Consider the following 23,281-nt stretch of genomic DNA (forward strand, 5'->3'; position numbering starts at 1 on the left):
AGTAAGAGCCTTGTGAGTCAGCCACAGCTCATAGCTATTCAGATTATGACCCTGTATAAAAAATAAACCTGCGTTATGGACTTACATATGTTATCTTTTATTGTTCCCATTGTATGGATATGCCCACTGATGCAAAGCCATAAACATAACACATTGATTTAAAAAAAGTTAAGCTTTGATGCCTGCCAAAATATCCTTGGCACTCTGTTCTAGTTTGCGCATTTTATGGTTTCCAAGGAAGAACTTATTTAGGGATCCTCCTATGTTTCCAGCTCAGCTGACCTTCCACCTCCCTGCTGTCTGTTCTGCAGGAGATGGTATGTGAGGACTGGCTGGGGCAGAGCAGGGAGGGCCTTAGGGAGAGGCTGAGATAGGGATTCAAGGCTCAACCTCTAAAAGCCACATTAGTCCCAAAAGCCTCCACTGCTCTGTTCATTCTGTCATAAAGCTTCTGTCCTTGGGTTTTATTGGCACGCTCTGTGGAGATTCTAAGCCCCTCCGGAGCAGGCAGGCGTCTGAGCCCTCGGGTGAATGCCATCAGTTACACCGCTAACATTTTGACAAGTGATTTCTGGTGAGTTTAATTTAGACAACGGTAGACAGAAAACCATTTTGCAGCCTTGATTTACAACAGAAAATGGCAACAATCTTTACACCACTTCATAAATGTTTATTATGAATCCAAAAACAAATGTATACATTTATATTGTACAGTTTTAATTCCAGTAAATAGACAAGAGTCACAGTATGTTGAAATGTCGGTTGACAGCTGGCTTTTGAATGTTCGTATATTAATAATAAACAATACAAGAGAACAACTTCACCTATGTCATGCATTTATTTGTTATTGGCTGGGTATGTGCAACAATTCGCACCAATAAGCAGGGCAGTCGTGTTCAGCTTCCTAACCCGTTGATGGCTCTTTCATTGCAATCAAAATACGTGAAAATATTCCCATTTAAGACAACAGTGTGTTTGAAACGCAATGACAAAAGGCCAAACAAATCCAAATTGCATTATGTACAAAATATATAGATCTCACGTGACAGGAGCTGGAAACCGATTGAGAAAAAGTCCAACATTTCCAGTTTCTTCAGAATTGTACACAGTTAGTTTTCTTGATGGCAAAGACATAGCATTAGTACCTTGGCACGAGATCGCTTTAATCCTTGATACTTAACCCAGAGATGCACCTTTCCTCACAGAGAGGAGAAGTGGAATGGTAGGTGAAAAGATGTGCGCAGTTCAAATGAAAATGATCATCAAAGTCAAAATACTGAGACAATAAGTCAAACTTTTGAAATAGTGCTATCTCTGTCGTGACTTAAAGTCTCATCATTTGGACAGTTTGATTTACTTTTACATCGTGGATCAACATTTTGCATCATTTTCTTTCAAGAAATTTGTTTAATATAGCATTTTGACTAAGATGTACTCATAATTACTAACTTGGCATCTTTAATAATTCTGACTTCTGTCAAAACTTATTTCTGAAAGTGTTGGCTTAGTAAGTAAAAATGTTACTTATCTCATAATTTGACTTAATTTCTTTCCCTGTTCTTGGCAGGCACATGGACCTCTGTAGAAACCATACTTCTGGGAGAAACAGTTTGCAATGCAAATACGGCTAAGTCTGTCACATTCAAATTTCAGAGGATTCAATTCTCTCTATCCACGGCAAACCAGAGGAAGGTCTGTCGTCTTGTTTTTCACCCTCTCTCTCACTCCTCAGCTCTGGCACTTCTCTTTCCAATGTCCCATTTCTGCTCTCTCCTCCTGCTCCTGCTCCTGCTGCTCCTCCTAGCTCTCTGCCTGCCCTCAGCTGGTGCAGTTCCCTCTCAAGCGCTTCATTGCGGTGGTACATCTCTAAGTAGCTGGCCTGCAGCTCCTTCTGGTAGCGGATGACCTTGTCCTTTTCTGTCTGCCATGTCTGCCTCTCTTCCTCAAAAGCCATGGCCTGGCCCTCGCTCTGGCGTCGCTCCAGAAGGAGCTCTGCGCGCAGACGCTCCTCTGTAGGGCCCCCGCAGCCTCCTGCAAGCAAGAGGTTCACATGGCTTCAACTACAATCCAGCAGAGCCGTAGGGGAAATATAATGAAAAACATTAGCTGCTTTTAAATGTGCAGAGAACTCTGCTCCTGACCTGGTTAGTCAAATAACCTGATTTTGAGTATGTAAACATCGTAAATCAAAAATAACCCAGACAAGCTCCAGCTGTGTTGATAAGAATCCCAGCTTTGATGCCTCACTTGCTCTGATATTAAACAGGCATCTGTGGCATATACTTATCTTGCTTCTTTTACCTTTTTCCCTCCAATCGTATTATGTATGTTACATAAACTCCTTTGAAACATGCTTTTGGTAAAGTGCTGTGTCAACAAATGAGCTTGTGCATGACTAAAGTATTTTAACCATGAGAGCACATTGTTAAAAAATTGCCAGTGACAATTATGTACACACAAGTAAGAAACAGATACATAAATCTACCTGTTGCCCCAGCTGAAGGACTCTCCTCAGCTCCTTTCCCCTCCTCATGTGCAGTCTGAGAGGAGCACCTGCGATGCTGTGTCCCCTGCAGGACTAGCTTCAGTGCATCTATCTGGCCCTCTCTGTTTCGCAGATCTGTGCGGGTCTCCCTGACCTGCGTCTTCAGCTGGAAGATCTCACTTAGCTTGTGGGCCACCTCCGCCTGGGAGTCCCTCAGCTGCTGCTTCAACAAGGAGATCTCCCCTGACTTCTGGCAAACCTGAGAGATAGAGTAATGTGAAAATGAGGGATAGGGGCAGGAGAAACACACATTTTTACTGACCTGGTTATAATCATTTTAACAGGAAAACAAAGAAGGAATTTAGTTATCTCCACTGTCCCCTGTAATCACTACTTTCTGAGTGCTTCTCCCTGCCATAAAGTGTCCCCCTCCCCCCTCCTCCCAATGCTGTACCTCCCACTGCGTCTCCTCCAGAGTGGGACTGGTTCTCTTCACCATGGCTCCAGCCTCCTGGCTTCTTTCCCTATTCAGGCTGTCGAGCTCCTCTTGAAGTCGGTTCTTCTCCTGCTGGGCTTTGAACAGCTGCAACTGCAGGCTGCGCTGGGAGCGCTGGGCATGCTGGGAAACCTGACGCAGCTTGGCGGCATACAGGTGTTTCAGCTCCTCCACCTCCTTCTCCCACAGACGCTGTTTCCCTTCGAACACCTGCATGCGGCGAGCATGTGTGGGTAAAACTTCAAAAGAGAGGCTGGATGTATAGATTAATGGTGAAGAACAGACAATGAGATTCACCTGAGCGATGGCGCCCTCACTCTCATCCAGGTTTCTCTTCATCTGTTTCAGCTCGTGTTCTTTCTCAACCAGGCGCTCCTCCAGATCCCGGACCTGGAAAAGACAACATGAAGGACTCACCAGTCACCAGTAAATAATTCTGACCTGCTCATCCATCCTCCAATCCATCTGCACAGTACTCACCACTTCCTCCACAGACAGGGAGAGTGTCCATTCATAAGGAGGTGGAGCTTCCCCTCCATATGGAACCAGACGGCTCAGGGTTGCCATGCTCCGACAGGCCATCTCTCCTATGGCCACGCCCCCTGGCCCCACAGCCTTCTGGCCCAGAGAGGTGCGGTCCAGGGAGCCGATGGTGTTGATGTGTCCCATAGACGCACTAAGGTAAAAAAAAGAAACCCCCGAAGGCCATTAAGATCTCTTCCATTATCACCACCCACACAGTCATTAAGTATACAAAATCAATCATAGCAACACTGTTTTTGAATATAAAGTAGAGCTAAGAAGAAAATATTGCGGCTGCATACCTGATGTGAGACAGGTGTGGGCGGAAGGGAGGCCTGTATGGCGGCAGGCTGCTCATGGAGTTATGGCCCGAGTCTGACAGATTGTCATCCTCCTGGCTCATCCCACGCACCGAGGAGAGGGCCTACACATAATTACATAATTATACAGTTATTCATCACTGCAATATTATTGGTTGAGAAAAGATAAATTTAAGTCCCAAATAATGGCTGAATAATTTACAAATCATGAGAAGGTAATTGTTTTGCTTCTGTAATCAATCCAAAATACTGGATCCTGTTTCCAAAATCACTCTCTGGCCCATAGCTCAACTTTCCAACAAGTTTAATTCAAGTCTATGTTTTTTGGGATATTCTGAAAAGTAACCAGCCAGATAAGTGGAGTAGGGAACAAGGCTTAATGTTTTGATCATGTGTTTAGATACCTTGTTACCACTGGATGTCGGTGCTCCGTGACGGGAGGGTGAGGAAGAGGAGGAAGAGGTGGAGACAGCCTTGGGGACATGGGCGTAGGCTCTGTGCAGCCCGTTGGAAAGGCCATGGTCCACGTCCTCCGACTTGGAAGATGGATAGAGGTTTTGCATGGAGCAGAAATTTTTGGGGGTGACAGGCTTGAAGGCAGACCTTAAACGAGCCTGAAGAAAACGAAACAAGAGCTGGAAAGTTCAGGGAACTTTAAGAGGATGCAAAGATCGTAGAAACCTTACTCACAGCAAAGGGGGCTGGGCTATGGAACAATAAATCACAATGTTTCTATTAAATCAATGCTGTCCGCCCCTCTGTGTTCTTAGAGTTGATCAATTCAAGCAAAAATGGTGAGATTTGATTGCTGCAATAAATCCAGCAACACAATAAATGGCAGATTCTAAATCTACGCTGGTGATCTGGAGGAAGTTTAAGGTTGATTTATGCTGGTACCCGGCTATGGGGGTGTTGTACCACACTGTCAGAGATGTATACATGTGATACTGATCAATGTAGCACAGGCAGGCTGTATATCATTTATAAAATGAATGGGAAATCATTCAGCTGAATGAGACTCTGTCCTCCTCATACCTACTGCTTTAAAGTACCTTTAAAATGCTTTGAAGTTTTCCCTGATTCCTTAAGTTATCTATTTAACCCTGAATATTGTAATGCACATGATGCTTAGCAAAGATTGACCTTTTACAGTGTTTTAAACAACAATATTCACCTTTTCATACTTGCCCGCACTTGGCAGTGAGTTCTTTGTCAAATCTACTTCGGTGCCGTCTTTGTTGTAGACCTTGGCGTATAAGTTGTCCTCCTCACGGCCACAGGCAGAGCCGAGGCCGGAGATATCGTCCTTCTTACCGTCACCGCTTGCTTTAGGTTCTTTCCTGTTTGGAAGCACAGTAGGTCAAGTCCTGCCACGTTTTATAGTACCTTCCAGACTACTTCGCCTTCAAAGTTGCAGAATGTGAAACGTACTATGAAAGCATCTGCTTCTGTATTTTATGGCAGCACTCACCTGGTGATGTTGAGGTAGTTGAGTAGCTCTCTTTGGGTGAAGCCTTTCTTCAGGAGACTGTTGGTCTGTTTGGGTCTCACCTGAGGCACTGCACGGCTGCCTTTAGTCGGAGACACATCTGGTCTCTCCACCAGACTGCCTACACTTCCCATGCCGCAACGGGACAAGAGGGGCAACGGGTTACGGAAGTTTTTGTTGGGGCCACGGGTCAGAGGAAGAGTTTGGACTGAGGTTGCCATTGGTTACAGGGCTCTGTTGGGGTGTAAGGTGCTCTGTAAAAAAAAGACAAGGGAAAAGGAAGGTGAAGTAGGTCGACCTGTTTATAGTAAATAATGAGCTGATGAGCAGGATGACTATGCTGTTGATGGCAACATAATTATAGGCCCTCGGTTAAGATGTTCTAAACACATTTTACAATTTAGATGCATTTTCATTCTGTGATTTTCAGATTTGCTAATAACAATAATGTGCATCGATTGATCAGGTGATTATTTTCACAAATAATCAAATAGTCGCAGTGTGACATCTTCAAATGTCTTGTTTTGTCCGACCAACAGTCCAAAGCCAAAAGACTTTAAGTTTACTGTCATAGAATACGATGTAACCAAACATACACATTTAGCAGCGTGCTAACATAACATGCTTATACGAACAATCTTATGATTTCTAGACCGTTACTCTGTTATTTTAGCATCTTAGCATGCATTTACAAAGCAGCATTAAAGCCAGGACTAAAAACAGGAATAGGATTCCTCCTCAGAGCACAATTAATATCTGTACCAATACATTCAATGGTTGTCAAGCCATTTCACTGAAAACGAAAAATATCAACCTCGGTGGCACTAGATGAAAGGTCAGAGGATCACTAAAGTCAGTATGCTTTAAAGTGACTTTTGAAATAAACTCCACCTTAAACTCGCCCCTTTACGAACGTTTCATCAGCTGTGTTTCTCTGCACAGACAGCTGTCTCACAGCTAGAACAACTCAGCTTCCCACAACACAGCATAGCACTTCACTACAAAACAAACACACACAAAGTGACCATGGAAACCTTTTATAAGAGAACAATGGATGTGAAATGATGTCTATACAAAGAGGACAAATCCCAAACCAATTTGAAAATGTCTATTTCATAATGCAGTTATTACAGCATCTGTCTTTACTCTCCGGAGCTCATGTTATCCTTACACACATAACAAGTGCTGCGGCAGCTTATTTTGTTTGCAAATTTCCTGTCCCTCATGAAAATCACGTGTAAATATACCAATGTTTACACCCAGTGTTGCATCACAAATCTAGCACGGCCTCATGACATTTTCAACAGATATGGTGGCTTTGAGATTACATTTTAATGTCAGTTCGGCAACATTTTGTATAGAAGGGAAACAATACAATGAGTAACATTTTCTCTTGACTTTGCGAAACATGTTGCCAAGTTACACCTACCTTAGAGGCACTATTGTTTTATCAATTTGAGTTTGAGTCGAAGCAAATCTTCTCTTAAGATCGTCAATCAAATCACCCACATATCCCCTCCCTTTCTTCTTTTCAGACAACCTCATTAAGGCTCACTATTGATTTCACCCTGTTGAACCTCTCTCTTCCCGTGCATAAACACTCCCAGCAGCCATAAAACATTCAGGAGACCATAAAACACACAAACACACCGCAGTCTCTCTGACTATAAACAGGACCCGAGGGCCGGCTGATGTGGCACTGTGGTAGAATTTAAAGGGCCATACCGGACATGCTGCTAATAATTAACAACCAATCTTGAATACTTAACATTTCTACAACAAATCTTAAGATTCATTTCCTAATTCATTGTATTATATTAAGAAAATAAACCAGAGGCTTAAGACACTAGGAATATGTTATGGTTCTGAGGTAAAGCATTTTCCTCCTTTATGCATTCAAAGACATCTGATATTTGAGATATGGCTGCCAAAAACGACTCTACTTGAAAGGTATGTTGTAACAAGATCCAACCTAAAAGATGAACAATAAGATAACATGAATGCTGTTTTAATTTGCATTAAAATAGGGATTGTTTGACAAGCTTTAGATAACAGAGTGTCCTTAAACGCACCAACAAGATGAGCTTTCAAACCGGTCCTGCTGGCTCCTGCATTACTATAAAGCAATAGCAGAACTTTACAGAAAAATAAAGCAAAGAATGGGGTCACTGGGATGGATTGATTACATATCTTGACAAGTTCAGGTTGGTTGCTGCAATTTTTAATACAATAGTGAAAATAATTGTCTGTTAGGAAGTCAAGCTTTTGGAAATGTTCAATAAAATGTACATTCTGTACATCATTTGTTGGATGAAACATGTAACCCCCTGACTCTCAGTTCTCAGTTAGTACACACAGGTGTCTCTCTTGCTGTCACAGAAATATACTATGTATGAGCACAGACAGCCGCTGTGACACTGTGGGATCTCCTCTTGCTCCTAATACATTCCACATTTATCAAGAGCTTTGCACTGCTGGCCTACACGGTTATAACAATTATGCAAATGGTTAAAATAGGCATAAAAAAGCTGTGCAACAGCAACTCCAGCCCACTCCACTCAGGGCTCTCAGCCAGTCCGGGATCAAAGCAGCACAAGCTGCTCATGTTTGTATTCATGAGGTGCAATTTCTTCCAATGTAAAACTTCCCACTAAAGCATCCGTCTCCTAATAAGCCAATAGCGAACTCAGGCTGAGGAAAGAAACCCGATAATCAATGATGACGAATATAATCAAATATAACGTGAGAACTTCTCTGGTGCCGTTCTACCAGGAAGTCTTTCCTTGTTTTCGGGTCAGAGTAAGACATATGGATGATGCAGTGCAGGTCATGCTGAGTGTATGTGTCTGACACCATATGAATAAATCATGAGTATGTCAAACCTAATGGCCACTGGCCAAGGTCTGACACAGTATTTTTAGGTACGGTAGTTTACTCTGTTTGTGCCTTGTATCTGCCAAATGCCACATGAGAGGCCAATCGATGCTTGACGGGAAACTGGGGCCGAGGTGGGGGCAGCTGAGGCAAAGCAATTCCTTTTGGGTAGATAGGAGGGTAAAAATCATTTTAGGCTGCAACCACAAATCTTGCAGCACTGAAGAAATCTTGCATCCAGTTGTTTTACATAATTGCCTTCTAGTTTATGGGCCCCGAGTAAACCAGGAGACACAGCAAGATTTACAGCCCGGCCTCGACTAACCATGGGGCCCTGAAATGCAACACACATCTTTAAATCACACACACACACACACACACACACACACACACACACACACATGGATCAAAGCCGTGCTTCCTGCCAGCCTTGAACAGTTATGGTCTAATTGAAAAGTGCTCTGTTCTTGATTTATGCTTCTTGTGAAGCAGTGACAAGCTTTTTCAAAATGGTGCTAACTTTGATCAAGTGTAAAAAATGTTGAACATCAAAGTGCTGCGTATGAAACAGACGAGCCTCTCTATTATTCTGATGTCGTACACTTTTACCTGCATATGCTGCTGGCACATGTTTCTGGCAGCCTCAAATTAGTACATGAATGAAACACATTGACTGACTGCATTTGGTCAGCACACCTTGTCAGCCCGCTGACTGTAGCTGAGCATCAGTATAATTACCCTGTGGAACTGCACAGCTTGTCTTAAGACAGCGAACGGGTGATACTGAATACTGAATACTGCTATTCCCAAACATTATTTTTGATACAGACAAGTGCATACCACAGAGGAAAGATGTGAACATGCTGCTGAGAGTGTCTAATCTAAAGGCTTTCAGTGAGGCGTCTCTCAGGGTGATATCCTAACTCTTCCAGAAAACCATACAGATGCCACTTTACTACAATCACAAAGAAAACAAAACATGCAGCCTTCAAGAGCAGGGTTTCAAGGACGCTCACTCCTAAAATATTGTAATCATGAGTCCTGTGGGGAAAACAAGGCTTTCATTGAAATGCTTCAGCGTGAAGAAGGGACATTTCAAACCCTCAGAAACACAAAGGTCAGCACTGGGACTGAGACGGAAGAGAGAAGGACGGGAAGCCAAATTCCAAAGATGCTTCACACAACACAAGCTCGGGCTCGTCAGTTTTTGATGCACCAAGCGCTCACTCCCACAGACGCTCACTCACACTTGTGTGTGTGTGTGTGTGGGTCTATCAACACATCCCTGAAAAAAGCAAATGCACGGCGCTCTGCCCTCTTCCCTCTGCGATATCCCTCCCCTGATCCGTGATCAAAGTTTGTTTTCATTTGTGGGGTAACTTCGCAGGTTACATCTAAAACTCCCACACAGTGCACACTGTTACATTATATAAGCTCTATCAAAGCTGTGCTCGCTAGTTTTCACAGCTGTTATTTGTGTAAAACACTAAAGTGCGATTACCAAATCAACCACTGACCTTATTTATTCTATTCTAAAGAGAACTGCAGTATTATATTTAACTCCTACTTTGCCATGACAGGATTTCATGGTGGTGTCAGAGGTTTGATGTATTATGATGCTTCTGACACATTTTCAAAACAGGCTGATTATGACCATTACCGGCCCACTGATCTCTGAGAACAGTGGCACAAAGAAACCATATGAGTGACATGTTTCCAAAATCAAACAAGGAAACACAACTTTCCCCTTAGATCGGCAGCTTTAAAGCCATTCCAGAGGAGGACAGACTTTGTTTGTTGTGTGAGCTAGTTTCACTTTCCTGTCTACAGGGTAATAAGAGTTGTACTCTTTAGTAAAATGACCTCCATTTATGTTGATTTCTTTTGGCTGGATGACTAAGAAACACTTGTGAAATTGTCCTTCAGGAAGGGAAGGGATGCCCCGATCAGACTTTTTCATTCCTGATATCGATACCAGTGTTTAATAATATCAGCATGCTTCACTGTGTGTAAGTGACTGGGATCATTCTTTTATGTGTAAGACTAAATGTAAAAAATAAATATAAATGTACTGAATTGTTATTTATTTTAAATAATGGCATCCGATACCAGATCGGCTCATTGTCGTCGATACCCGATCTGGCTATTTGAGTCAATATCTGACTGATATCTGATATCAGTATCGGTGCTCCTCTACTTTTTAGTAGCAAATTTTACTTTCCAAGCTTGGGAGAGAAGGCAGAATATTTAGTTTAGCACTGAGCGGTAAGAGAACCTGTAATTTTGTTATGGAATGAACCCATAAGGGTTGGGCACTTTGTGTGCATGACACAAAAAATAAAGACAAATCATCAATATCGTCTTCCCCCACACAAACCGATCAGTGAAACTTTTTAGAAAACAAGTATCTAATCAATTACCAATTATTCAAGTCAAGTGTGACTTGTATCTGATGTACTGAAGTTTGAACTGTCTAAATCTGTGAGCAGCAGGAGGATGAGCTGTGCCGGAGGCCGAATAGAAAGTAACTATCCTCATGTGAAGCAAAGGAGCGCTCCACTCTCTGATTGACAATTACATGCAAGCGTGTAATGAGTGAGTGTGAGGCTGTCTCTGGCTGCGGGGCATGACAACAGAGGATTGCTCGGCAGCAGCCTTTAATTGTTAGCAGGTTATTCATTATGGATGGGAGACAATTAGGCAGACAGACTTCGTTCCTCTCCACAGACCCTGAGGACCTTCAGGGAAGACGCTGAAAAGTAGGCTTGTGAAATGTTCCGTCTTCTGTGTGTCTGAACACAGTTCGTGTCATGTAGTGTCAAACATCTGTAAAATCTGACAAGCTACACACAGACATGGACATTTGGTCAAATGCCTCAAGCTAAACTACCTCGAGGTGATTGTTGTCTTCTGAACGAGAGAGCAGAGAGAATTTTGCGTAAAAAAGGTCGACTTTCATTTCATGACACTCAAGATCATGAGCAGTCTCTGTGTGAAACATGGGACAAGATTCACTGGCGGTCAGACATGGTGGTGCTAAAGCTGAAGGCCCAGTGTTCAGTCTCACACGGTCTCCATTGATGAGCCACACTTGAGCCTTTACAGAGGTCAACGGGTCATATTTGGTCATGGCTGTAAATACAGGGCACTATTGAGACAGCACACAGACAGTTAAGAGCAGACACAGACGTTTTATTCTACGAGTACTGACGGGGGAAAGCTGACACGTTTTAGGGAACACTGGAGCAGCTTGTATACCATACTATACCATTGTATTCACCCTGAACTCATTATTATCAATGATAATAAGCCTAACTATTTGCTGGACTTTGTGATGCACTAATATGTTTTGCACTGAAGCACATTGCCCAACAATACCCTGTAGCACTGAAAAACAGAAGAAAATAGACTTAAAGTGCAAAAATATGCTGTGGGTCGTACTTACAAGTAAAACACAAGGCGAAGGCAGCTGGATTTATTTATACTATTTTTGATAGTTTTGACATTTTAAATGCAATTTTTACACGGCTTCATGTGACATCCCCAACCTCTTAGTTTCAGTTGGAACTTTTTTTATTGGATAAACACTCTATTTGACTTCTATTTTGTGGACCAATTTCAAGGTTTATCCTTAAATATGACTGAACCGTATGATAACTCAGTATAAGTTGGCAGTCCAGTAAAATGTAGGTGTTCTGTCCTCGACTAAAGAAATTCTTAGTCAACTCAGTCATTCAGCATGAAAAAAGCATTAAAAAATGACTAATCGATATAGGAAATCTTAGTCGACTAAGACCAAAACCTTGAAACTCAAAACTTGGGATGAATTGGGAAACAATGGCTGCCTTAGAGGATTTGCAGTTTCACCATTTTTAATGACTGACTTGAACTCACTCCATGAAGTCAGCCGTCAATACTTCCTCTGAGGCGGACAAGCTGAGGTGGGTTTTCTCAATTTGCATCAGTTAGTCTATTGATGGTGGTCTGCACAGCGCACCTTTTCCTTTACTGCCTGTGCTGACTTTACGTTATTGCATTTCTGCAAAGAATTCAATTATTGGCTCTGACTACAGTAGCGATATTGGGGTTATCTGGGGTGACTGGTTGTACTGGTGCTTCATGAAACCTTATTGATCTGGATGTTACATAAGGCTGCTTCAGTGTGAGAAGATGGCACACAATGGAGTGTGTCCACAGGGCTACCTCTTACCTCCAAATGTATTATTTGTGTTATTTATGGGGAAATGTATTCGACAACAACCCTGTTCTCGTTCTCTTCCAATAGTATCAAAGAGTTTACAATTTGTGGTGTGAAAAAGGATTGATTGCATAATCCCTTTGTTAATCTAAACTTTATTTAGATTAATGCCTGTTTTAATTCGATGAGTATGTATGTGTGAAAAAGAGAGATTAGTACAAGCAGCATAAGGATAAGTACCTGACCTCAGTGTTGTTTTAAGTGACATACACTTGCACACACACACACACACACACACACACACACACACACACACACACACACACACACACACACACACACACACACTACTAACTAATCTACCAATCACCCTGAGTGGTAAAAACAAGGTGCTAACTGATCTGATTCTAGATCTGATAAAAGGTAAACGTTTAAAAACACATTATGTTCTTCACTAAAATATACTTTGTAATTGTACATTTACCCAGCAGCAACTGCATGTCTCACACTATCTAGTCCTGCATTAGTAATCTGGGGGGTTGAACTGGAAATAATCTCCGAACAAATTGAACACACAATACCCTTAGGTATTGTTGCTACACCTGTCAATCTTTCTATTTTCGCACGACATGTAATGTAGTTTACAATTATAGTGGTGGCAGGTTTACCAATTACATGAATTTTTAAGGAAACAAAAGGTCCTTGATGTCAGACAAAAGCAGCTTGTCATTTCTAGAAAATGTATGATTTTGCTGACTACCAGACTTCAGCTTTAGCTAGCTAGCTAATTGACCTCATTTCTAAACACTATCACTGTAAGAGTTATTTCATTCTAAAATAACCCCTTTGGCTGTTTAGCGTACTCGTATCTTTGAACAGTATGTGTCACATTTAACATAAGAGGCATTTAGCCCTGCCCCAGGTATCGTTGGCTGGGGTTGATGACAGATCTCCTGATGTTACTTAAAGGGGGCTTTCTGAAGGACCAAAGAGAATAACTGTATGTCCTCGGGTCCTGAGACAAACTATACATACATATTTATATTGCTGGTCCAATTTTGACCAATTGTGGAAGCATGACACATTTTGGCCCCATGTTATATATATCTTATGATTTTGGCGATATGTTTAAGGGTAATATATGAAGTACAGTGTTTGGCATGGGGAGAGTGCTATAGATAAAAAAAAAAACATATTTACTTGTTCTGAGAATATAATAGTGCACAGAGACAAATATCCCTCCAGATTTCCCATATCATCTACTTGCACAATTCCACCAGCAAAACCACACTGGATAAACCCATTTGCATTTCTAGCCTTTCCCTGATGTCATCAAGAAAGGTCAACCACTGTGAAAACAGCAGCATACAGAAATACTTCCTCGCTGAGTTCATTGGAATCTTTGAGAAAGCAAACAGCAGAGTGGCACGCAATCTATTTCACCTTATCCTGAATTCAGCTCAAGTTCTCTGTTTGGTTTCTGTTCACCTTGTTAACAAGCAAAGCCTGTACAGTGTTTGCCAACTGCTGCTATCAGTTCTGAGGAGTTCAGAGTGAAGAATGTAAAGGGAGAGAGCGATGTGAGGAAACAAACTCAAATTCCTTACATTTCTCTCTAGGTAATTATTAAAGTGCCATATATCATTGATATGGGTGATGCTGTAGGACAAGGGTCTGTTTCTCTGCTACAGGCCCTGAAGTGAAGTGGATTACCTAAAAAAAGAAAACATCTATTATCTAAAGCACCTTAGCTCTCATGAGAGCTAAATTGGTAATATCAGACATTTAATGACTGATAATTCTGCTACATAATCAGAGCGGGGGAGGCGTACAGTGTTAATTGAGCTTATATAGACAAAAGCACGAGCTAGCTTTTTATTGAATTAATTTGAGCGCGGAGGATAGGGGGGACATGAGCAGAGGCTCTCTTTCTCTTTTCTTTGTGTGGCTTCTTTGTTTCTGTGAGCAGTTCATGTAGGAGTCACTGTTCTGTGATTACACAGATAGAAATCAAGTGGTTCCCACATCGACCCACACCTGAACCAGTTCCTGAACAGTGAACTTGCGTGCATCCATCCATCCACACACCCTCAATGTTAGACCACACACAAACACAAACAGGAAACGTGTGAGCTGCAGCTGAAAGTTGATAGGGATTGAGAGGAATATACATATATGGGTTGACTGCTTTAAATGTTAATGCTTTCCAATTCAAGCTTAAATAAACCGCAAAGATAAAAAGCTTTCCCGATCACATCCCAGCAAACCTTTTCTTTGATCTCATCTGCACTGTAACACCAGAGGAAGAGCGGAGCAGGCTGCGTGTCAGGTAGTAAACACTGATGCTGACGCACGCTGAGGATCAGCACTTTTCCACCCTGTGGAGTTTCTCTGTAAATAAAGAGTGTTTGTTGTATGTTGGTGCTGAAACGCACAGTGGGAACTTCAAATCAGCTTGTTCAGCCGACACAGGTCATAACTCTACTGTTAACAAAGACAGCAGAGCAACAAGAAACAAAAAGTGAAACATCAACATGAGGAGAATTTCACCATGTGCAGCTGGGAAATTTTGCCTCAAGCCGTACAATTCAATAATAGCAATACAAGTCAGTCTAATGCAATCTTATTACCCAGCTTGGGTACAACATTAAGCCATGAATAGTCCTCGGGGGGAATTACAGGGACACAAATAGACCATCAGACCGACAATCAGCAAAAAACACAGAAAAAGAACGTAATGGAAAGAGTTTTTTTGTTTTAGGAAATCAAGGTGCACAGTTTAGCGGAGCAGATAATACTCTATATTAGTCTTTAATCACCATGTGGCTCCATTTTGGGACACTTAATAATTAACACTTAATTAGCGTATTTGTTCTGTGCTGGAAGTGAATGGGGAGGCAGAGGCTACCGCTCAGTGTGACGTCATTCACCCGGGAGAGAAGATTTAGTTAAAAAGTTAGCTAATTATAATCCAACTCCACTGCAAAGAAGCATGCCTCCTGGGGTAAGAAATTAACAATCAGGCTGTTCAACCTTCAATTACAGTGAGTTCAGAGCATGTTAAGCTTGCTGGCATGTAAATAAGTCAAACTTTCCCCACAGCAAGCTCAGCAATGTATAAAATATACACACACAGGTTAGGCAAGTTCTTGCTTTGGTCTGAAGCCCAGTGTGACACAGTAGACTGTGGTGTTAAGGTACTTTATCATAGGACTGACTTTTCTAAGCAGATAAAACCCCAGACAGATCAAAAGAATAGGTAGGAAAAACTTGTTTACCTGTCTGTTTGTCCACCTGAAACCTTACTTCTCTGCACCTGAATCCATGCTCACTCTATTTCTCTCTCTTTCTGTATCATGCCCGCGCTACTCATTATCATGCCACATGACTTCCTACTTCTCAGTGTGTGATGGCAGTTGGGAGGTGTGGATGGGAGGGAGCTGCCCGGTCATAACCGCTGACCTGCAGAGCAAACAGGATGACTTTACACGGATCTAAATAGGAGACTAAGCTTATGTTAGGTTGTGTGTGATGATGGTTTCACCTGTGTGTTTCATTTATGAAACTGGGAGAAATCACTAAAGTCGACCTTTAAAGCTATAAATCTTTTTTGACTCCCCTGAGAGAACCTGGTACTTTCCGGTCCACCCTACATCCTCTCCTTTTTCCTTCACTTCCCCTCCTCACCTGCTCATCTCTTTGTGCTCTTTCAGCCTTCTCAGGGGCCGGTGTGGTTGGACTTGTTCTCCCAGTTTCACGAACAAAAGCCCTGCATGTGAACAAGTTTTGAGTTGGTCAATCCAGACCTTGCATTGACATATGGGAGAGCCAGCATCACTGGACCAATACCAACAATACAATGTGTCTTGTTTGCTCACGGGTAATAAGACAATAATGAGGGATCAGACTTGGGTTGAAAGACATACAGCAGGAACACAGAGAAAGAGGGATGAGGGTTCGGAAAAAATAAGAGAGCGCAGATGAGGAATGAGTGGAAAATGAGAGCGTGGGGATTTTCTCAGCGTGGACCGTCTGGACAATAGTCTGAGTGTAAGTCCTCCTTCCTGAGGCTGGGTTACTGGACGGGTTCTACATCGTATCATGTTACATAACTCAAACTGGGAGAAAAGAGGGGACATTGTTCTCTGCTCCTTTACCAGGAGAGAGCGACTCCTTTTTTCTTTCTTCACCATGTGATGCAGGCAGCAGAGCTGAGGGCAGTGAAGGAGTTATCTGGGCTTCTTAAAGCTGGCACCAATAGGTGGGCGCACAGGAATCCCAGCTAATAAAGCACCTTGCCAACCAGAAATGCACAATGTAGCGATTGGCACGCTATTAAAGGCATTCCATAGCAAGAATGTGATGTTTTCGGGTGTCTTTTGGCCCGCTCAGTGCAACTTCAAGAAAAATCCGCTGAAAAATGAAAAGAGGGGATAACCCCATCAAAGCAAGGCAGCCCAGTCTAACACTTGAGCAGGTGCCGCTGTACCCCTGTCATTACCTCTGGGCCTCACAGGCAAATCCAGCCTCAGATTCCACAGATTCTCAGTTGTAAGTCTCTCAGCTGGTTGACAGAGCAGCACCAACAAGAACGCTCTGGGAACCTGGAGGAGTGGTGAAGGTGGTGTGTGTGTGTGTGTGTGTGTGTGTGTGTGTGTGTGTGTGTGTGTGTGTGTGTGTGTGTGTGTGTGTGTGTGTGTGTTTGTGTGTGTGAATGGATGAAAAAATGCTAGCAGCAGGAGGGAGGGTAAGTCAAAGAGGGAATAGGAATGTGGAGATCCATAGATGGACATGCTAGGCAGAAACAACAAAGAGGGACGAGTCGGGGCCTGCTTACAGAAACTGTACCTGTCTGACCAGTCAACTAGACGAGACAACATCCCATGCTAGACTCATTTCCTCTGCCTAAGCTCTTCTGAACAATAACATAACAGGAAGCAGCTATGGGAGGCATGCTGGATGTTGGCTTTTGAAAAATTACCTTATCCTTGGCGTCAGACACACAACTGAGCTTGGTGTGTCTGACAGTTCTTTGAAAAACCGTGACATGAAATTCTGTCATTATGTACGAGTATCTTATTTAACAGAGACAAATTTCACATACAATAAACACAAATGAATAATTTGAGAGAAGTTCCATTCCTAAAGGGATAGTTTGTCTTTTCGGGAAAGATGGATGAGAACATCGATGCCATTCTCATGTCTGTATGGTAAATCTAAAGCTAGAACCAGCATAGGTTTAGCTTAGCTCAGCGCAAAGACTGGAAACAAGGGGAAACAGCTGACCTGGCTCTAGTCTGTAGGTAGCAAAATCCAACTACCAGCACCTCTAAAGCTCACTAATTAACATGTTTGTTTACCAAAAAGTTGAAAACAACAAGGCAGATTGTGTTACCTTTGGGAACAGCCAGGCTACCTGTATCCAGTCCTTGTGCTAAGCTAAGCTAACCGGCTGGTGGACATACATTCAAACTTACTAAACAAATACAAGTGATATATCTATCTTCTCACCTAACTCTCAACAAGAAAACAAATAGCTAAAAGCTAAATTAACTGTAATGTAATGTAAAAATAAATGTATTTTGCAAAATATCAAACTATTTCCTTAAAAAACAAACAACAACGTGCCAGCCAGTCTTAACCACTGTTCCACTTTGCTACCTGTATGAGCTGAGCGAGACATGTGCAGGTCATGGCAACTGAATGTAACCTTTAAATCCAACATATTGATTTCATGGAAAAGAACAGGATGTGACAGCAAACTGAAAGGCTGTTGTAGAGAACAGGACCATTGCTACTTGTACACGCAGATATAAATAAACAGAGGAGGGCTTACACTCGTGGCCTTTTGTTCTCAACGCTACAACTCTTCAGACTAAATAAAAGAGACAAGGGCCAAGTACGTTGCACACACACACAGGGTTACCACTGATATCTAAGGCAGGTGAGTGTGTGCGCTCCTCCTCACTGGGAGATAAGCCCGATCAATAAAAACATGAGGTAACGATAAGGCTGAGCTGACTCACAGGGCAAAAAGGCTACTTTCGTCAACAAGACAATAGTCCTAGCTATTTCCGTGTGCCCTCTGAGTTGGTGACATTTATAGACAAAAGGTTACAGCATGGGGTCTGTCTGCCCTCCTCCACTCTCAGACCTCTACCCTCTTAAGGTCAGAGGGTCCCGCTTGTCCCATGAGGATAAAACTATTGTTCAGCAATCAGGGGGCAGTTCCACCAACCAGTCAGTAATACCAGGAAATACTGGACACAGCAGTCTTTACTATCATGAAATATGAAATATATGCCAAGTACTTTACATCTGGCAGAAAGAAAAAAATGTAATAGATATAAATATGCATATAGGGCACCAAGATAGCTCCTCATTATGCCAGATCCACCCATGCATACTCACTTATATATCCATGCACCAATTTTTGTTCTTGTGCACCAGTGACCACAGCAAATTCCTTGTAGGTGAAAACCTACATGGCAATAAAAATAATTCTGATTCTGATAAATGTTGTGAAAAGTTTTTTAAGTTGTTTGTTTTCTGCCCAATAATGTAATTTAGACAGCCGGTATGATGGTTGCAGAGGGTGGACAGAGGCTTTACATTTAAAGTGTCTGGAGATAGCGCTGACCTCTTTGGGTTACACAAGGAAAGCACAGAACATGTACTTGTATCACATCAGACAACCCAGTTTGTTGCCAAAGAAAACTCCCACCTTTGCTTAGATGCCTGCAAACTAGGGCTTCATGGTTGGAAAAAACTGACATAGCGATATTTTCCGTGATATTAAAAAAAAGAAAGATTTTCACCAGATGAAGACAAAATACCAGTTTTTGGTCATCCTTTCTGTAGCCAAAATATTTAAATACAACTGACATTGTGTTTCTTTTTGCAACCAAATCTTCCTTTTCTGTGTTTTACTCCTATTCCATGCTCATTTTCAGGCTCTGGTCGACGACACAAACTTATTATACTGACTTATTATTACTTTATAAAGTTGTAATGGCTAACATGTCAGCAAACAGTTCAATGTTCACTCTCCTTTTGGCTCTGGATTTTTCTCCTCCATCCCCAGACGGGGTTGCTAAATGCTAATAAAAACCTTGTCTGTCTGCCATTGGGTGCTGAGCAGGTAGCATATGGTGGGCTTTTAGAGCATTTCGCTAAAAATGCTGCCTGCCAAAACCAAAGCTGTAAAGTTGCAGACTGTAAAACCAAAACAATGAGCTGAAAGATGCTGAAAAGCTTTGTAGAGCTGAAGAGAACTGCAGAGCTGGGTGTTAATTCTCTTAGGGTTTGTCACTACAAGTAACTCCATGTCTCTAGGACAAATATTTTTATTTTTATTATATATTTTAAGTTGTATTTTATTATTTTAGTTTTAGAATTGCAACATACTTTCAAAGATCAATCTGCAGCTATAAGGAGGAAACACCGGTCACTTGGGGATAATGATTAACTCAGATCTGTTCTCTGTATTGACACTTGGAAAATATCTTAATTCAAGCCGGTGGGCCCTGCAACCTGAGCAGCTTGTGCAAAATAAATCATTGTTTTACTGAGGCATCACACAAGACTAAGGGTAACCACATGTCTGTGTAGTCAATGTGGTTACAACTGATCATCTACTGCAGAATAATATTTTACTTACACAGAAAAACACTTTCTTTTTATTCTACTGACATAAATGTCACGCAAACTATTACCATTTACCGTAATTGCTTTGAGCTAAACAGCCTTATATCCAACAGAAGCAGAATCTAGGCAGGCGGCCCGGCGCGCCTGGCCTGGCCAAACCCCACAGTGATTTTCTTAATCGCAGCGACAGACGGCCCACAGAGCGGATCAGGCCAGCCACTGGCAGAGGGATGACCGAGGAGTGAAAGCTCTAAGTGTAAGAGCACAGCACTTTCTCCTCTGAGCGATCAGGCATGGCCTTGTCTATAAAGAGTCTATGAGATGAGTGCTGACAGGAGGGAGAGAATAGGGTAATGGGATAAGCCAAAGATTAGGAGAAAATGGGGATAAAGGGGAGGAGAATCTGAGGAAACAAGAGTTGAGGAGGGGAGACAGACCGAACTCAGAAAGGCTGATTAGTGTTTGATTAGCTGGCTGGCCGGAGGGGAAATCTCTACCAACACTGTGCCATTATGAGTGAGCTCTCCTCGCTACACCATCTGCTAGACTGTACTATGCATGACTGACCTGCTATGCACTTACACGCTACACAACTAGAACAAACTATTGTGCTGTAGTTCACAGTGGTGACGTTGAATTCATTGGGCACTGACAAATATTTATTTGCACCTTTATTCAAACTTACTGTGCGATGTGTGATGTGTGGGGAGTTTGTATCTTTAGGTTAGCAACAAGAAGCAAATGGTCAGCAGACATCTGACCAATCAGCAGAATTAGTGTTTCATCAGCTGTCAGTACTTGAATGAGACACACACACACACACACACACACACACACACACACACACGCACACACACACACACACACACACACACACACACACACACACACACACACACACACACACACACACACACACACACACACACACGTATCAACCCCCTGGGAGTTCAAACAGCTGAACGAAGACATCCTATCATCAGCTGTCTGGCTGATTCTGCTGGGAGATGAACAGCATAGAGTCAGACTGTACTAATAGGTTGTTAGCTAAAAGCCTATTGGGAGATTTTTGCCAACAGATGGGCTTTGCAATATTGATCAAATCAAGGAAATGGATACTTTTGATTAAATATCCAAAAGTTGATAATGTGGCAATTATCAGTGTGACTTATTTGAAAATATTTGAAAAGGTTTAGATTTTTCTTAATGTCTCTAAAATTCTCTAAAATGTCAAAAATGATGACATTACAAGTTATTAGAGCTCAAAGCAATGTCATTAAAGTGCTTATTTGAGGAGACAGACAGCCAAAAGCTCCAAAAGTATTCATTCTGCACTTACAAAAAACAGAGACAAGCAATTATGAACTTTACAAATGAGAAGCTGTAATCTGCAAACGTTGCTGTATTTTCCTGGTAAATTACCTAAACTATCAATGTGTGTGTTTTGGGTGAACTGCCACTTTAAACTGTAATCTTGCAGTCAATCCTGACCTTACACAACTCAAGCTAACACTGCACTATTTGATTTGTTTTGGTTGTTTTTTTGAAGTTGATGATAAAGGAGAGCTGATTGCAAAATCTCATCTCTCAGTCACCGCTGTGTCACGAAGAAGTGGGCTGGATGAGATGGAGAAATGCATTTTTGTGCAGTGACTTGAACCCTAAACAATACTTAAACTGTCTCTGTGATTACCATGCAGTGATCAGTCACACCAGCAGAGACAGCACTATATCACCCCGCTATCACCTCTTTGAATTCTCCTATAATTCCTAAATTACAGGAATGGTTACCACGCAGTCTCCAACAACAGCTCACACATCTATTGTCTCTCTATTGTCAGACCTCCTCCTTCACTTACGTCAGCACGCACCCACAACCACCACACTCAAAGGACTCTTCCTGCGACGCTCCATGAGTCCTTGGGTCATAGGTCACCTGTGGCCTCTGGTCTCCACGACAACAGCCCAGCAGTCCCAAAGACTGGGCCGGTGTCTCCCCCTTCACACACACACACACACACACACACACACACACACACACACACACACACACACACACACACACACACACACGCTTTCCAACACACAGAAACAGCTTTTGTCCCCAAACTCCTGTGCATCAAAAGCGACCGTGGAGTGTGAGCTTCAACCCAAACATTTACAGCCGTGCAGGCCAAACACTATTCAATACACTGCAGTCAGTGGAGACCACCAGAGCTGCAAAGTGACAGGAAATAAATGGCAAACAAATCATTGTTCATCCATCAGTCCACTTCTTCTTCTTCTTCTTCTTCTTCTTCTTTTCTTCTCTCACACACACAGTGCCAGTTGCCAGGTCAACAGTGAAAACAAATTTTAAGGATTAACCTAAAACTAAAAGTCTATAATCCAGTTGAGGGCAGCACTGTGTCATGACTTTACAGCCTTTAAAATACAAAATCAAACCATATCTTCAAGTTAATTTATTCAGGTCTGGTCTTCAGAAAGTTTTGAACATGCCATTATCATGGAGCACAAGAAGCCATGCACTAATACTGACATAGATTATAGCTGCAGCGCTGCATGTGCAGGAGGGAGCGGATCACGAAAAGATTAGAAACATTGGCGCTCACCATATTCTGCACGCAAGACATCTCTTGGACCAGCACTGGGACTCTGCTGCAGTTTCGTCTCTGGTTATATAAGGAAACGCCGTTTACGTGGCTCCGCAGGATATTTTCCAGGACTTAGTGAGGAGCAGCAGACAGCGATCAGCCTGCTGGCGGCGTGCAGACAGAGGAGCGCAGACTGGGACTGTCTCTTTTCCCTCTCCGAGGTTTGAACAGAGTGAGAGGACACATGAGAGGCAGGGATACATGTGCCTGTCCCCCGGGTGGCTGGACTGGCACACTTTAAATTGTGAGGGGGGACGACGCCATCTAGCGATTAGGGATATAGGTGCGCTACACAAACAAAAGTCCCAGGCTCATTGCTCGTGTAATGGGTTGGGTAATGTTATTAGTTGTACATTTAGGATAATAAGGCAGGCCCTGCATTATTATCTAATGTCTGTCTTGTGCCCTGTGCCAAAATGGTGTTTAAGACTATTATTTGAGTTCATATTCTGCTCATATGGTGAATAATCATATATAACGTTTAACACAAACCTAATAATAGTACTATTCATTTAGTAAAATATTATTTCTGAGTGCTGGTTGGTCTCTGGGAAGATAATGAAGCTGCTCTGTGTAGTGTGCTGTGTGCACTGTAC

At 42.4% G+C, this 23,281-nt stretch overlaps 1 protein-coding gene across 1 annotated transcript; it reads right to left on the reverse strand.

Annotated features, from left to right (window-relative positions):
* Positions 1–653: 653 nt before the first annotated feature.
* Positions 654–22,871, reverse strand: n4bp3 (NEDD4 binding protein 3). Its single transcript, XM_029441345.1, has 10 exons — positions 22,644–22,871; positions 5,295–5,566; positions 4,998–5,163; positions 4,228–4,437; positions 3,806–3,927; positions 3,462–3,657; positions 3,279–3,371; positions 2,940–3,191; positions 2,486–2,744; positions 654–2,031 (listed from the first exon to the last, which is right to left on the reverse strand). The coding sequence occupies exons 2-10, from the start codon at positions 5,531–5,533 to the stop codon at positions 1,643–1,645; spliced, it is 1,926 nt and encodes a 641-aa protein (XP_029297205.1). The 5' UTR covers positions 5,534–5,566; positions 22,644–22,871; the 3' UTR covers positions 654–1,642.
* Between the last annotated feature and the right edge of the window lie 410 nt (positions 22,872–23,281).

The sequence above is a fragment of the Cottoperca gobio genome, chromosome 10 (assembly GCF_900634415.1).
Source record: "Cottoperca gobio chromosome 10, fCotGob3.1, whole genome shotgun sequence".
In the NCBI taxonomy this organism is placed as follows: Eukaryota; Metazoa; Chordata; class Actinopteri; order Perciformes; family Bovichtidae; genus Cottoperca; species Cottoperca gobio.

Bases quoted from the DNA above. Each gene is read 5' to 3' on its own strand.
- n4bp3 (XM_029441345.1), bottom strand. From the start codon at position 5,533: ATGGCAACCTCAGTCCAAACTCTTCCTCTGACCCGTGGCCCCAACAAA. The intron at 4,438-4,997 runs GTGAATATTGTT...CGTTTTCTTCAG, and splicing joins GTGCGGGCAAGTATGAAAAG to GCTCGTTTAAGGTCTGCCTT. The intron at 2,032-2,485 runs GTAGATTTATGT...TCTTGCTTGCAG, and splicing joins TCCTTCAGCTGGGGCAACAG to GAGGCTGCGGGGGCCCTACA.